A 13,770-nucleotide genomic window follows, 5' to 3' on the forward strand; every position below is an offset into this window, starting at 1 on the left:
GATTTAAAAGCACAGCATTTGTTGTATTGATGCGGAACTTTGCAAATGTAAATGTAATGCATTGAACACATTGTGAACATACTATTGAATATAGCATTCAAGTGATCATCAAAACAGTCTATCAATTGATTCAAATATTAATAGTTTTTACAAACAATGAGTGACTCATTGATTGACTATTAAATTGTTAGTCATATAAACATAAATAGATGTTTAGCTAAATATTATATTAAAATTATGACAACAATACAGTGCTTTCAATTGATTTGAAACAATAGCTAATTATGGCAAATGACATGTAATTAAATATTAAAAAAGTCAATCAATGATAAACTGGTGATCAGTCGCGAAGGTCATTGAAAATGGGAATCAATTTATCGACGACAACATCACCGGAACACCAGTCGGTCAATAATCGCCACAAGAGTGTCAACAATCATCACATCAATAGTGTTGTGTCACATGCGGTCACTTTGAGTGATAAACAGTCCACTCATGAGGTCGACAATCAAATGCCTGAATCTAATGAACTGGAGAGACGATTCACTAAAGGTATGTCATTGTCGCTGTCATCACATCTAATGTGTTATTAATTGTATTTTAATTGCTAATTATAGTGTTGGCATCCATGGACTTACCTCCAGATAAGGCCAAACTCTTGAGAAGTTATGACATGGAAAGGAAATGGGAAATGATTAGAGATCAGGAAAAGGTGACAGCAAAAGAGTCACCAGAATTTTATCTGCAAAAGTTGTCCACTTATTTGGACCCCAAAGCCAGCCGAAGCAGTAAAAAAGTTAGACAATTGGGTCCATCGACTTCCACTCAAGTGCTCAGAGATCTGGAGATATCTTTGCGAACCAATAATATTGAGTGGGTTCGCGAGTTTCTCTCGGAGAATAATAGTGGTCTCGATATACTCATTGAATATCTGACGTTTCGTTTAGTGACACAACAGAAGACACAACAACAGCTCAAAGATAATCAACAACAACCACAACAGCAGACAAACCATCAAAATGGTAGCGCAGATAATCTGACCGCAAGTCAAGACATTCATACAAATAGCAGTTTATTGAGGTTTGAGTTCAGTATCCTTTTTACTTATGTTTTCTTATGGTTTATATTTTTCATATTATTTGATGACATATTCTCAAGTGTCATGAAATTGATTTACATCTTTTGTGACCTTTTATTGTAATGACATTCAAAAGTTATTTTTTGTTTTACTAAAAAGCAAACATTGAAAGTAACAGAATCTTTCTATACTTTTATATTTAAGATCTATTAATACAAATTTTAAAAATTTGAATAAACTCCAAAAGTTTAGTTAAATTAATTGATTTCTATGTTTTTATGGATTAATTTTACTTTAATTATTTCTCATTACATTTTTTCAATTTAAAAGTTAGTGATTTTACAAATGGTGTTAATCTTAAATATTTTCCTCAAGTAATTTCATTTAACATATCCTCATAAATGTTGTGAAGTCATACACGATATATGATATGAAAAATCCTGTTTTTAACATAAGAGAGAAAGTAATGAAATATTTTTCTACAAATAATTTAGACCTCATATAAATAACTACTGTACTTATGAAATGTTATGCAAATATTTTATGAATTACTAAGTTTTCTCAGACATATTTTACAACAATATTATATTTAATTTATTATATAAGTCATCATTGGCTGTGATCGAGAAAATCTTAATTAATTTATTTATATTATAAATGTTTTACTTTCATAATACGTCATATTTTTATTATTTAATATAACAATTTGTTTGCTTTAGTCAATTTTTAGTTATATCTGTTTAAATATAAATATTATTATATATTTTAACTTTATTTAATAATTAAGAAATATAAATAGCATATAAAATAATAACTTTTTGTTATCAAAGTCCATAATTAATTGAGACGATATCGTGATTTAAAAAACATTTTTATAGTTTCTAATGAAAATCTCTTTTCAGTTATAAAATGTTATTACATGAAAGGTTTTGCTCATAATTATTAATATAAATTAATTTAAATATATTGTCTTTAATAATGCTTTAATATTTGAATTGAATTTAAGTGGATAACGAAATTAATATTATTTTTAAATTATGACGTCTTTGTATTGTAAAATACTTAAAAAAGTTTTATTTGATATTTTTAAATTTAACTGTTTGTCATTACCTATACTTTAATAATAATGTTTTCAATTGAATTGATTGAAATTTTATTCAATTAAATTACTTATTTTATTTAATGAGTTATTTGTGCCGTTAATTGAATAAAATTGAGTTCAATGTTATAACAATACTAATAATTCATAATAACATTATTAATAAGTACTGTATTATTGAGTAATACTGTACTATATTTTAGTTGAAATCATATGTTGTTTTTTAGGGCAAAACTTATTCACATTTTATATACAATAAATAATAAATGACATGAATTTTAAATTCAATGAAATTGAGATGAATTTATAATATATGAATTAACAATTATTTACATGAGATGTTAGGTTTTATGTTAATCGGATGTTTGCACAACAAAATAGTATCTAATGTTAGCAAAAATTAATCACACGTTAGGCACTCCCGGAGCAGTCGTCTCCTCTGTTATGGTCTATCTTTATCTCAAATTACAGTGCATTTCAATGGTTATAATCAATCGATGAATTACTTGTTATGGTTTTGTTTCCTGTTTTCCAATGGAAATGCCTTTCATTAAGAGTCGATACGATTTGTATATGGATTCAAATGAGAAGGAAATGCAAATATATATATATATAATATACATATAAATATATATCATATATATAAACCTTTTTATTTCAATATTGATATGATTTTTGTTACAATTTTTTTGTTTACATATTGTTATCTGTTATTGTTTTAAATACGAAAATAATTAAATTAGACTAATTATTATATAATTACATATTTCATTACAGTAATATAATTAAAAGTAATTAACACTACCAACTGCTGTAAAATCTGTTAATTATTAATAAATTACTGATTAGATAATAACATTTAAAAGCAATTAATTTTAATGTAATAATTGTATACAATTTTGTCATTTATATTTCTGTCATTAAAATATTTGAATTTTTTGGATGAATGACACCAATCATTGGTTTGACTTTTATCTCTTGTCTTATAGCAAAAGATTAGCTTAAGATTTGTTGTAATAAATATTAAATACCGGTATTAAAAATAGCACTTTTATTGAATATTTGAATACAGTATTATTTGAAACATTTAAACATATCTATAATATATTATGGGAACCAAATGGTGTGATTGACTTTGAAAATAAATATTTTGAGATTTTACTATAATATCACTACAATATATCTTTGCTATGAATTTTTCAATTGTTTTAATAACTCTTCACAAATATCTTTTCTCTTATTGTTGATAAAAAGATATCGATTTCATTGTCGTTCATATCTTAAGGACAGGTATTCCAGGGCTTTCACTCTTTTGACGATTGCTTTCCGCAATAGAAAAGTAAAATGTATTTTCTATTTGAAACTAAAATTGAATTGAATTGAATTGAATGACTTGTTATTTGGCATAATTTGTCTCTATTTTAGCGAAACACAGGTTGTCTTAAAGGGACTAAATATACACTTCAATGAACTCATCCCTTCATTCACTAATGTTTTTCAACTGAAAACAGCTTGAATTGACTTATACCTGAAATTGCAATCAAATGACTGATACTTTTAGTTTGTCTCATCTAACCAAAGATGATACCAGCTCTCAGTCGAAGTTTCAATCAATATTGTTGTATTCAAATATTTGACAAATTTAGTAATTTTAAAATGTATTTAATATTTTACTTTGGATTTACATAAATTATTGATAATTTATTGCAAATAAAGATCTGACTATAATTTACAGTCATTTTTTACGTAATTTTTAATGATATTGCGGTTTGCATTGAGGTAAATATTTATTGGATAATCAATGGTATAATTTTATTTATCTTCTACTTTTCTTTTATTATTAATTTATTTATCATTATTTTTTATTGCAAAATTGATAATTTAAAATACACTGTATATTAATAGTACTACTGTATAGTATACGATATAACTTTTTATATATTTAATATTTCTTTTATTGTACAGTATTTATGCAAATAAAAGTTAAAAACTGAATTTGAAAATAGTTGTTAGCAATATATTTTTGTTACATTGGTAAATGATTTTGTTATTTTTGTATAACATAAGTAAATGAAAATGTTTATTTAACTATTAATCATTTACAATTTTTTAATAAAGTAACAAATTGCATGATTTTTTTATTTGTATGGAATATTGGACAGGGAATGGGTTAAAATTATAATATTTAAATAATGTTAACTACTTTTTGACTTTCAATTGCCTTATATTACATTTTTATGTATATTAATTTATTTTTACAATTTTTAAAGTAATACTACTGTATATTCCTTATTAGAATATAAGATATTTACAGAGTAATTAAAAAAGTAACATAAATGTGAATAATATTATAATTAATATTAGATTATAATTTAAATAAATAATAGAATACTTGATAATAGACTAACAAATTGAATATATATGACTGTTTAGGCGACCATCGCTATTGTTTTCACGACAACATTCAACTAAATTAAGGTTAGGCCAAGTGGGTGATGATGTTCACGTATGCATTATGTGTATGCGTGCTATTATGAACAATAAATTTGGTTTCAATTTGGTTATGGAGCACAACAATGCCATCAACTGTATAGCCCTAAGTCTGAATCACCAAAGTTTGCGGACAAAGTCATTAGTGTTGGAACTGTTGGCCGCTATATGTCTTGTAAAAGGTGGCCATCAAATCATTTTGAATGCATTCGACAATTTCAAAGACGTCTGCAATGAGAAGAATCGTTTCCAAACATTAATGCATTACTTTATGAATTACGAGAATTTTAATATAGATTTTATGGTCGCGTGTATGCAATTCATTAATATTATCGTTCATTCTGTAGAAGACATGAATTTTAGAGTTCATCTTCAGTATGAGTTCACACAATTAGGTTTAGATGATTATCTTGAGAACAAATTGAGAAACACGGAATCTGAAGATCTTCAGGTTCAGATTCAGGCCTATTTGGACAATGTCTTTGATGTCGGCGCTCTTATGGAGGACGCCGAGCACAAGAACGCTGCACTCGAACAGTGCCAACAAATGGCACAACAGTTATCGCACGCACACGAAGTAGAACACGAATGGGAGGCCAGATATGAAGAGTTAGAACGAACTCTGTTTGAATTAAGTCAAGAAAAAGATGAACTGTTTTCTGAAAAGCAAAGACTCGAGGATGAACTCAATCACATTAAGAGAACAGTTAGTGTTAGAGAAGAAGAGTCACGAAGAAGACAATCGATTCTTGAATCGAAAATTCAAGAATTAGAACAAAATTCTAATCCGGTTATCAATGGAAAGCCTAATCAAACACAACCAACTACTAAGTCAACTACCAATACTGCATCTTCACCCATATCGCCAATAGCACCGCCTCCACCTCCTCCACCACCACCTCCACTGTTTCCAGTGTCTGCAGTCTTAATGCCTCCTCCTCCACCCCCTCCACCTCCACCACCAATTGGTACATCAGTTCCACCACCTCCTCCTCCACCTTCAACCGGCGTTTCTAATGATATGTTAACATTGAAAAAGACATACAACACAAAGTATAAGTTACCGACATTTAATTGGGTGCCACTGAAACCAAATCAAGTAAAGGGAACCGTATTTAATGAGTTTCATAACGAAGATAAGATTCTTAAAGCAGTTAACTTTACTGACTTTGAAGAGCAATTCAAATTGGGAACAAAACCGGAATTAATGCGAAAAAATTCAGTGTCGACTCTCAATGCTAGCAAAAGGTTTAAAATGCCTGAAAAAGTGTCACTTTTGGAACACAACCGCTTAAGAAATATGGCGATATCTATGAGAAAGATTGATATCGACACCGAATCAGTGGTTCGCGCCATCAACTCATTTGACACCAATTATTTGACTTCAGATTATCTCGAAGTATTGCTTCGAATGATTCCAAACAGTGATGAAGTTAAGGCTTATCGTGAATATGAACGGTCTGGACGTGTGTTGGATGAGCTCAACGATGTCGACAAATTCCTGTTTCATATTTCCAAAATCGAAAGACTTGAACAGAAACTGAAAATTATGTTTTATATGACATCTTTGATTCAATTAAATCAAGCACCGGGTGATAGTATTATTGAACAATGTCGGTCTCGTATATCGATTATTACCGAAGCGGCCAAACAACTCCGTAAATCACAAGGAATTCGTACGATATTAGAATATGTCTTAGTTTTTGGTAATTATCTCAACTCATCGACTCGTACTATAGCTACAGCACCGGCATATGGTTTTAAACTAACGACTTTAGATTTGATAAGTGAAACCAAATCAAGTGTTGATCGATCGCGATCTTTACTACATTATATCGCAGACATTATTGTAAACAATGCCGAAAATGGTTCAAAACCTATGCGATCAAATCCTTTCATGACTTTGGGTAAGGGTTCTGGTCATGGATTAGGCACTGATACTCTAGAAAACATTAAAATGCCATTTGATTTTGAGAAGCTATTGAATGCCATTGAAAAGGCAACTGTCGTATCATTAGAAACGTGTGCTCTTGAAGTAATAGATTTAGAAAAGGGAATGGATTTATGTAAACAGGAACTCCAATTGAGGACCACCTCTGGCTTGACTAACAATCAGCCGACACAACATTTACGTCAATTCATATCAAATAAATCTCCAGAATTGCAGGCTTTAAGAGAAGATCTCAAGAGAGCTCAACACGAATATAATGAATGCGTTGAATATTTTGGCGAAAGTACTAAATTAATGGAGTCTTCAAACCAATTGTTCGGCACTTTTACAAGATTTATGAAAAATTTCAAACAATGTCAATGCGATAACTATTCAGTTCAGCGCAAAAAGTTTGAAGAAGAATTAAGACAACAGATTCTTGAAAAACAACAGCAAAAGTCACCCGAAAAGTTGGAACCAACCAATGAGGTTAAGGTTCGGGAAAAGCGTTTACTAAAGCAGGACGAGGTCTACAACGGCGCTCTCGAAGACATACTTCTTGGTTTGATTTGTTTTTTGTTTTTATATAAATATAATTAATAATTATTATATTTTAAACTTAATATTTAATGTTTAGGTCTTAAGAATGAACCGTACCGTCGAGCAGATGCCGTCCGCCGAAGTCAACGTCGAAAACAAGAAAATATAAGACTTTCTTCCACAGAACTGATGGATATGTGAATATTTTCAAGTTTTATAGTTTTTTATTTATATTTTACACAATACTTTAAGTGATAATGTATAATATTTTTTTATATATTTACTATTAAATCAAAGAATTCAATGCTTTTACTGATTATTTTTGATGCAAACAATTTTAGAAATACTTTTAATTTAAATTATATTTATTTATTAATATAAAAATTTTATTTATACAGTAATATAATATTGATATAATAGTGATTTATTTAGTATAAATATAAAATAATAAAATTTGCCAAACATGACATTATTTATTGAATAATAGAAATTTAACAAAAATTGATATAATAGTCACATAATATATTAATATATAATTTATATAAATTTTGTCACTTGTTTTGTATGTAATTTAATCTCAATTACAATATAATGTATACCAAGTCTTTAAATTCAAAGTATATTTGATAACAATTTTGTACATTTATTTACATATATATATCAAAATTGCTTTGTGTTGTATATTATGTAATTTAAGCAATCAATCAACAATTATTGCTATTTATAATTAGTTTAACAAAATTATTTATAACTATAGTATATATAACTTAATGCTATACTTATCAATAAAATTGATATACTTTTGTATCTATTATTCAGTGATGTAATAAAATGATGTGTTTCTATAGTAACGATTAATTGATTGAATTAAATGAAACAACAAAACTTTGAATCAATTGAATGGTAAGAAATGTCAAACAAATTGAATCGCATTGATTACACTCAAGTAGGACTTACCTCAAGAAACTCATTCAAACTTATCAAATATGGTATCGTTAGTCCCGATAGCGGTTTGTTTGCCGCAGTTGTTGGCGACCATTCGGGTTCTGTCCATTGTTTTACATTCAGACCCGACTCCGCTAATATCGATACTATATTTAAGACACTTCCAGGTTTGGTATAAATAAATTAATGATTGAATAAATTAATTTTATAAATGATATGTTAGGTCCAAATGCAAAGATTAGTTGCATTGAAGTTATCAATAGCTCAAACCCAAGCGGTTCTCCAAAAATTTTGATGGCTATGGGATCTTCAGTTATCAGAGGGTATACTAAAAAAGGCAAACAATTTTTCGGTCTTGAATTAAATAACTTAACGGAACCGATAAAGAGTTTAAAGATGCGGTGGCCAAATGAAATATTCATTACCGGACACTATATTTATAACAATTATATTATCACAGAATCGGACAGTAAAAGTGGTTCCGCCGTTCAGAGCAAAAATTATTACGTCTGTCCGGAAAAAATCATTGATTTGATTCTTATTGAAGACAAACACAATAGGAAAACAGGTTCTGTATGACCATTAAATTGATATCATTTAGACTAATATAATAATTATAGTACCAGTGCTGGCGTGTCAGGACAGACTGTTAAGGGTAATGAAAGATTCCTTGTGTCAGTACGAGCTCGAGATATCAGGAATTCCCAGTGCTTTACTTTGGATGAATTACTCGTCCAATAGTATCAATGAAACATTAATTATCTACGGAACTCTTGATGGAAAGGTAGCCTTAGTTTCAATAGATTTTAATAGAAAACCATTGGAACCGTTGCATAAATGGGAAATACCTGAAAAAGGCTCCCGTTCTTCTGTTACATGCCTTGCAATGGCTGAATCGGCTGCAGAATTATATATTGGTAGATCTGATGGAAATATTGAGGTTTAGATTTTTGTCGTAAATTTTGTCGTTTTTTATTAATTAATTTTTATAATAGATTTGGTCTTTTACTGAAACTTTAAATGAAAGCGGAGAAGAAATGATAGATTTAAGTTTACCACCAATTCTTAGAGATCATCATAACTGTGGTGAAAGTCTGACTTCAGTATTGGTTTGTAATAACGGAAATCTTATTCTTGGATCGACTTTTACGGGAGTTATCTTTGGTTTAACAAGAAATGAAATGATTAACCAAAAGTTAAATCCAAATTATTTATTAATCAGTAAAGATATGGCTTTGAAAATTGAAACGCTTAGGGATGAGTGCGAAAAATTGGAACAAAAATTAGCTCAAGAAAGGGAAAGGTATCAAGAAATGACATCTAAAGGTACTGAAGATATGGATGTTATGGATGTCGGTGTGTCAGCTCTGCCTTACTTTGCGATTAACGACTCGTTTATCCTTCAGGAAGGTATGTAATGAATGATTATATCAGATGATAAAACAAGTGATACTTTCAGATGCATCCTATTTGTTGACTTTGGAGGTTGAGATAGCCATCGATGCAGTAATAATTCAAAGCGATATACTTCTAGATCTAATAGATTGTGAACGTAATTCAGCAGTTATTAGCTTTAATGAGAACATCGGAGGACAGGTTTTGGTGACTTTCAGATGTCAGGCAAATACTACTCGATTGGAGATTAAGATTCGCTCCATTGAAGGTATTTTAGGTGATAGTAGTTTCATATTAGTTTGACAATTGATTTGTCCTAAAGGTCAATACGGCTTATTGCGAGCGTATATCATGACTCGGGTGTCACCAAAATGTGCACAAATAAAGACATACAAAATAAAACCGCTTTCACTTCATAAAAGAAGTTATACTGTTATCGATACTCAATACTTAAATAAATTGACAATTAGTGGTACTTTTAGTCTTAATGAATCTCACACTTGGATTGAACTTTGTATTCCTGAAATACCCGAAAAGATTACCACAACTAATACCAGTTCACTGATTGTCTATAATTTTATCTCGACTTTCACTGAAACATCACTTTTATGTAATTGTGGTAAAGGAGAGATGACTTTCCAATCAGATAACGTTTCGACCATTTCTATAATCAAAGACTTCGTAACACGAGAAGCAACTAAAAGATCGACAGCTATTGAGTTGTCATTTGATATCAAAGAGCAGAGTGTCGGCCATACGTTAAGAAAATTATATCCAAAACTTAAGAGTTTAATTAATATTCGTCACAATAGAGAACTGATGGAAGCGGTTAATGAGCTGAACGTTAGTGACCCTCAGGTCGCACAACAATTAATGAATAAATTGATGGCAAATGAAGAGATAGACAACAAAACAGCTGAAATCAATTTGGAAAGAATTTATGGTATAATTGCTGATCTATTTATCGATTATCACAAACTAAAAGGCGGTTCCCGTTCAGTGGTCTCTGGATTCAAGTCACGTATTAATGAATTGGTAACACTTATCGAGACTTATGTTTCCGATGATTATAACGAACATATATTTGTTGATAAACTCAACCAATTTTGGGGAATTCAGACATTTGTTTAATTTTATTATTATCACAAAAATATTACAAAATTAACAATATATAAAATTAATAATAATTATCAAAACAATCATAAAATTTTCTTTATATTATCAAATAACTAAACTAAAATTAAAATACATTTTTATGCTTTTATTGATACACAAGTATAACAACAACAAAATTTTATTTTAATTAATTTAATTTCTGAGAAATATATGACTTAAATTTAAAATAGTTATAAAATATTTGTAACTCATTTACAATATTGTAACTAATATAGTGTAGATACTAAATATAACTTTTAAAATAAATATATTTATCAACTATACAGTATATAATTTATTATTTCTTTAATTAAATTAAATCGCATTTAGCAACAAATTGTCAACAAAAAGTTTATACAATAGTATTGTCCACTGTATTAATCTTACCGTAGTTGGTATATACGGGTGTAATACCATTACTAAGATAATTATCTACAAAATCAAATCAATACAATTTGGCAATAAATGTGTGGTTGAAATGATAAACAAACAAAAAATGATTGCAACAGACAATCATAAAATAATTTATAAAACAAAATCCAATTAATAGACAATTAATGCTTAAACGCACCGTTAAGTGCAGCCTTTGTTATAAAGCTTTTGAGTGTATTTTCATCCAATTTATTGAAGGCATCGGTCTGTACGACAGCAGTCAAGTGGACTAATGAAAACCGAAAACAGTAGTCCTCAAGACCTTTGGCATCAAACTTAATGGCAGCCGAGTATAGCATCGCCACGTTTTCAACAGTTATACCGTTTCTTATAAGTCTTTCACATTTTTGTTTGAGATCAGTTTCACAATAAGAATTGGCTAAATCTAATAGTCCGATGCCATCCTCGGGCGCTACCGACACATCATCTGTGTAGAGGTATTGAAGAAAAGCACAATAAACAGCATAAGAATATTGAGTCATCTGTTAATAAAAGCAATCAATCAATAAATATCCAAAAATTTGCTAATTATTGGTTATAACGTACTTCGAGCTCATCTTTAGTACTTTCGGCCCAATTATTATCAAACATTAGTCTGAAGTGTTCACATCTTACTCGAAGAATGGCTTTATGAACATAAATAGGTTTATTATCGACAATAAACTTAAAATCACTGGTTTTCTCGTCGTTGAATGCCTGGGAAAGACTGTCGAGAACTCGATTTATAGGACTCATACATAGTTGGACCGATCGGAAAGTTACCGACGGTGTGGCAAATGTTGCCAACACATCATGAGTTGACTGAAAGGGTGTTTCTGTAATTATAAAATCAAATTATATCTGAAGTAACATTTTTTAAATGCTTTGGTAATACCAATTGGTGTAGTAATAGAGTGACCTCTACATTGACCCCACATATAACACTTGCCCTCCTGAGTGATGGAAGCGGATATATGTGTGTAATGAGAGGCAGCAATGTCTATAAATCTGCCCAAATTAGCCGCCACTTTAATCGGTGCAGTTTGATTTGATTTAGAGCCGGTTCCCAACTGTCCATAACTGTTACTACCAAAGGCATAAATAGTACCGTCATCTGAAAGTAACAGTGTGTGTGCGTTACCACAAACTACTTTCTGGATGACCACACCATTTAAATTTGTGACTCTCATTGGGTTTGGTTGATTGGCATTAGTTCCCAAACCCAACTGTCCGTTTCCATTGTAACCCCTTTTAATTAAAAATAATATTAAATCAATTAATGTACTTATTTTCTATAGATGTAATACAATGTACAGACCAACTAAAAACTTCTCCCGAGTCTAACACAGCCATTGAACATATCTGTCCGCAAGCAATGGCCACAACAGTTCGCGACCCAATACCAGCCGTTACTTTGCGAGGAGTCGGTTGATTAGTGGTCGAACCGGAACCGATTTGTCCGCAATTATTCTGACCCCAAGCATACACTTCTCCGTCATCGGTCAACACAAGAGTGTGATATGAACCGCAAAACACGTCAATCACTCGTTTTCCCATCAGATTAGAAGTAACTAAAAGTGGTGTCGAAGAAGGATTTGTATTTCCATTTCCCAACTGTTTTCATATAATTCAAAATAAAAATAATTTACATTTTTGGACACAAATTAAATCAATTTATTTATCACCTGATGATAGGTGTTGTGACCCCACGTGTAGAGTTCACCGCTAGCCGTAAGGGCGCATACGTGCGGACCACTGCCCGCAGCGATCTTTATAATAGCTTTTTTAGCTAAACAATCAATTCTTCGCGGTTCAGGAGAGCCAACAACTTCTCCCAAACCAAGACATAGACTACAATTAGATCCTAAAGCATACACTTCATCGTCTTTGGTCACAATAATGGCCTCATTTCCCGAACAACCAAACACTGAAAACATACGTATGTTTGAGATAAAGGGTTCCCGAAGTAAACTAAATATAAGCCATTTGTCAATTGATCCCATTGTCAGTCTGTCTGTTAATAAAAATTGATAACCAATGGTGTCTTCACTCATATCTGATATCAATTCATCAATTAATTAAATCATTAAACACTAAATCAATACAATTAAAAATATTTGTCATAAGTTGTCAATCACTGGATCAGCTCATTGTCTGTAAAAGTGTCTGCAAATGAGTGTTTGTATACTTGAGTTATTCAATAATAAATTCAATTCAATTGTTTACAAACATTTCAAACACACAAAAGTCCTTTCATTTCATAATAATAATCATTGCATTACATCACTAGTTAATTGAGCGCAATATATAAATATTTATTTGTATAATATATTAATTTAACAACAATTTTACATTTGTATTATACATTATGTATAAATTATTCACATTTTGATAAAATAAAATAATTATTAATAAAGAAATTTACAACTATTTTAGAGATCAACAATTAAAAATAATTTCCTATATATACAGTATAACCAATTTATTTAAAAGTTGATCTCAACTATTATAAAATTATTGTCATGAATTTTGACAATTTTCTAGAATAATTAATTAACCTGGATATATTATAATACACAATTTTATAATATTATAATATATCAACACAAATAAAATATTATTAACTAATTATTGAGGTATATATTACTAAAATAACAAATTTGTTGTTTTCATCAAAACATTTACATATGAAAATATTAGCCGTAAATTATCATAGTATGCATTAAC

The 13,770-nt window shown here is 29.8% G+C and overlaps 3 protein-coding genes across 5 annotated transcripts; 2 read left to right on the forward strand and 1 right to left on the reverse strand.

Moving 5' to 3' along the window:
* Positions 1-35: 35 nt before the first annotated feature.
* Positions 36-7,464, forward strand: LOC128958678 (formin-like protein). 2 transcript variants are annotated; one of them, XM_054304580.1, is made up of 4 exons: positions 36-552; positions 618-1,086; positions 4,611-7,159; positions 7,235-7,464. In XM_054304580.1, exons 1-4 carry the CDS (start codon positions 363-365, stop codon positions 7,336-7,338), a joined length of 3,312 nt encoding a protein of 1,103 aa, XP_054160555.1. In that variant the 5' UTR covers positions 36-362; the 3' UTR covers positions 7,339-7,464. The 2 variants fall into 2 exon arrangements, with proteins under 2 accessions (XP_054160555.1, XP_054160556.1); XM_054304581.1 differs by having other exon boundaries at positions 618-1,080.
* A 507-nt stretch (positions 7,465-7,971) lies between these two features.
* On the forward strand, positions 7,972-10,608 carry LOC128958021 (Bardet-Biedl syndrome 7 protein-like). Its single transcript, XM_054303837.1, has 6 exons — positions 7,972-8,249; positions 8,306-8,650; positions 8,703-9,022; positions 9,078-9,492; positions 9,542-9,745; positions 9,800-10,608. The coding sequence occupies exons 1-6, from the start codon at positions 8,048-8,050 to the stop codon at positions 10,606-10,608; spliced, it is 2,295 nt and encodes a 764-aa protein (XP_054159812.1). The 5' UTR covers positions 7,972-8,047.
* Positions 10,609-10,984: 376 nt separating this feature from the next.
* On the reverse strand, positions 10,985-13,299 carry LOC128957586 (RCC1 and BTB domain-containing protein 2-like). Of its 2 annotated transcripts, XM_054303378.1 has the most exons (6): positions 12,729-13,299; positions 12,362-12,657; positions 11,939-12,291; positions 11,611-11,879; positions 11,204-11,546; positions 10,985-11,064 (listed from the first exon to the last, which is right to left on the reverse strand). In XM_054303378.1, exons 1-6 carry the CDS (start codon positions 13,095-13,097, stop codon positions 10,985-10,987), a joined length of 1,710 nt encoding a protein of 569 aa, XP_054159353.1. In that variant the 5' UTR covers positions 13,098-13,299. The 2 variants fall into 2 exon arrangements, with proteins under 2 accessions (XP_054159353.1, XP_054159354.1); XM_054303379.1 differs by lacking the exon at positions 10,985-11,064 and having other exon boundaries at positions 11,152-11,546.
* Positions 13,300-13,770: the final 471 nt, after the last annotated feature.

Source organism: Oppia nitens, unplaced genomic scaffold (assembly GCF_028296485.1).
Source record: "Oppia nitens isolate AA-2021 unplaced genomic scaffold, nextdenovo-longstitch-racon4-pilon3 scaffold3_pilon_pilon_pilon, whole genome shotgun sequence".
NCBI classification, from domain to species: Eukaryota; Metazoa; Arthropoda; class Arachnida; order Sarcoptiformes; family Oppiidae; genus Oppia; species Oppia nitens.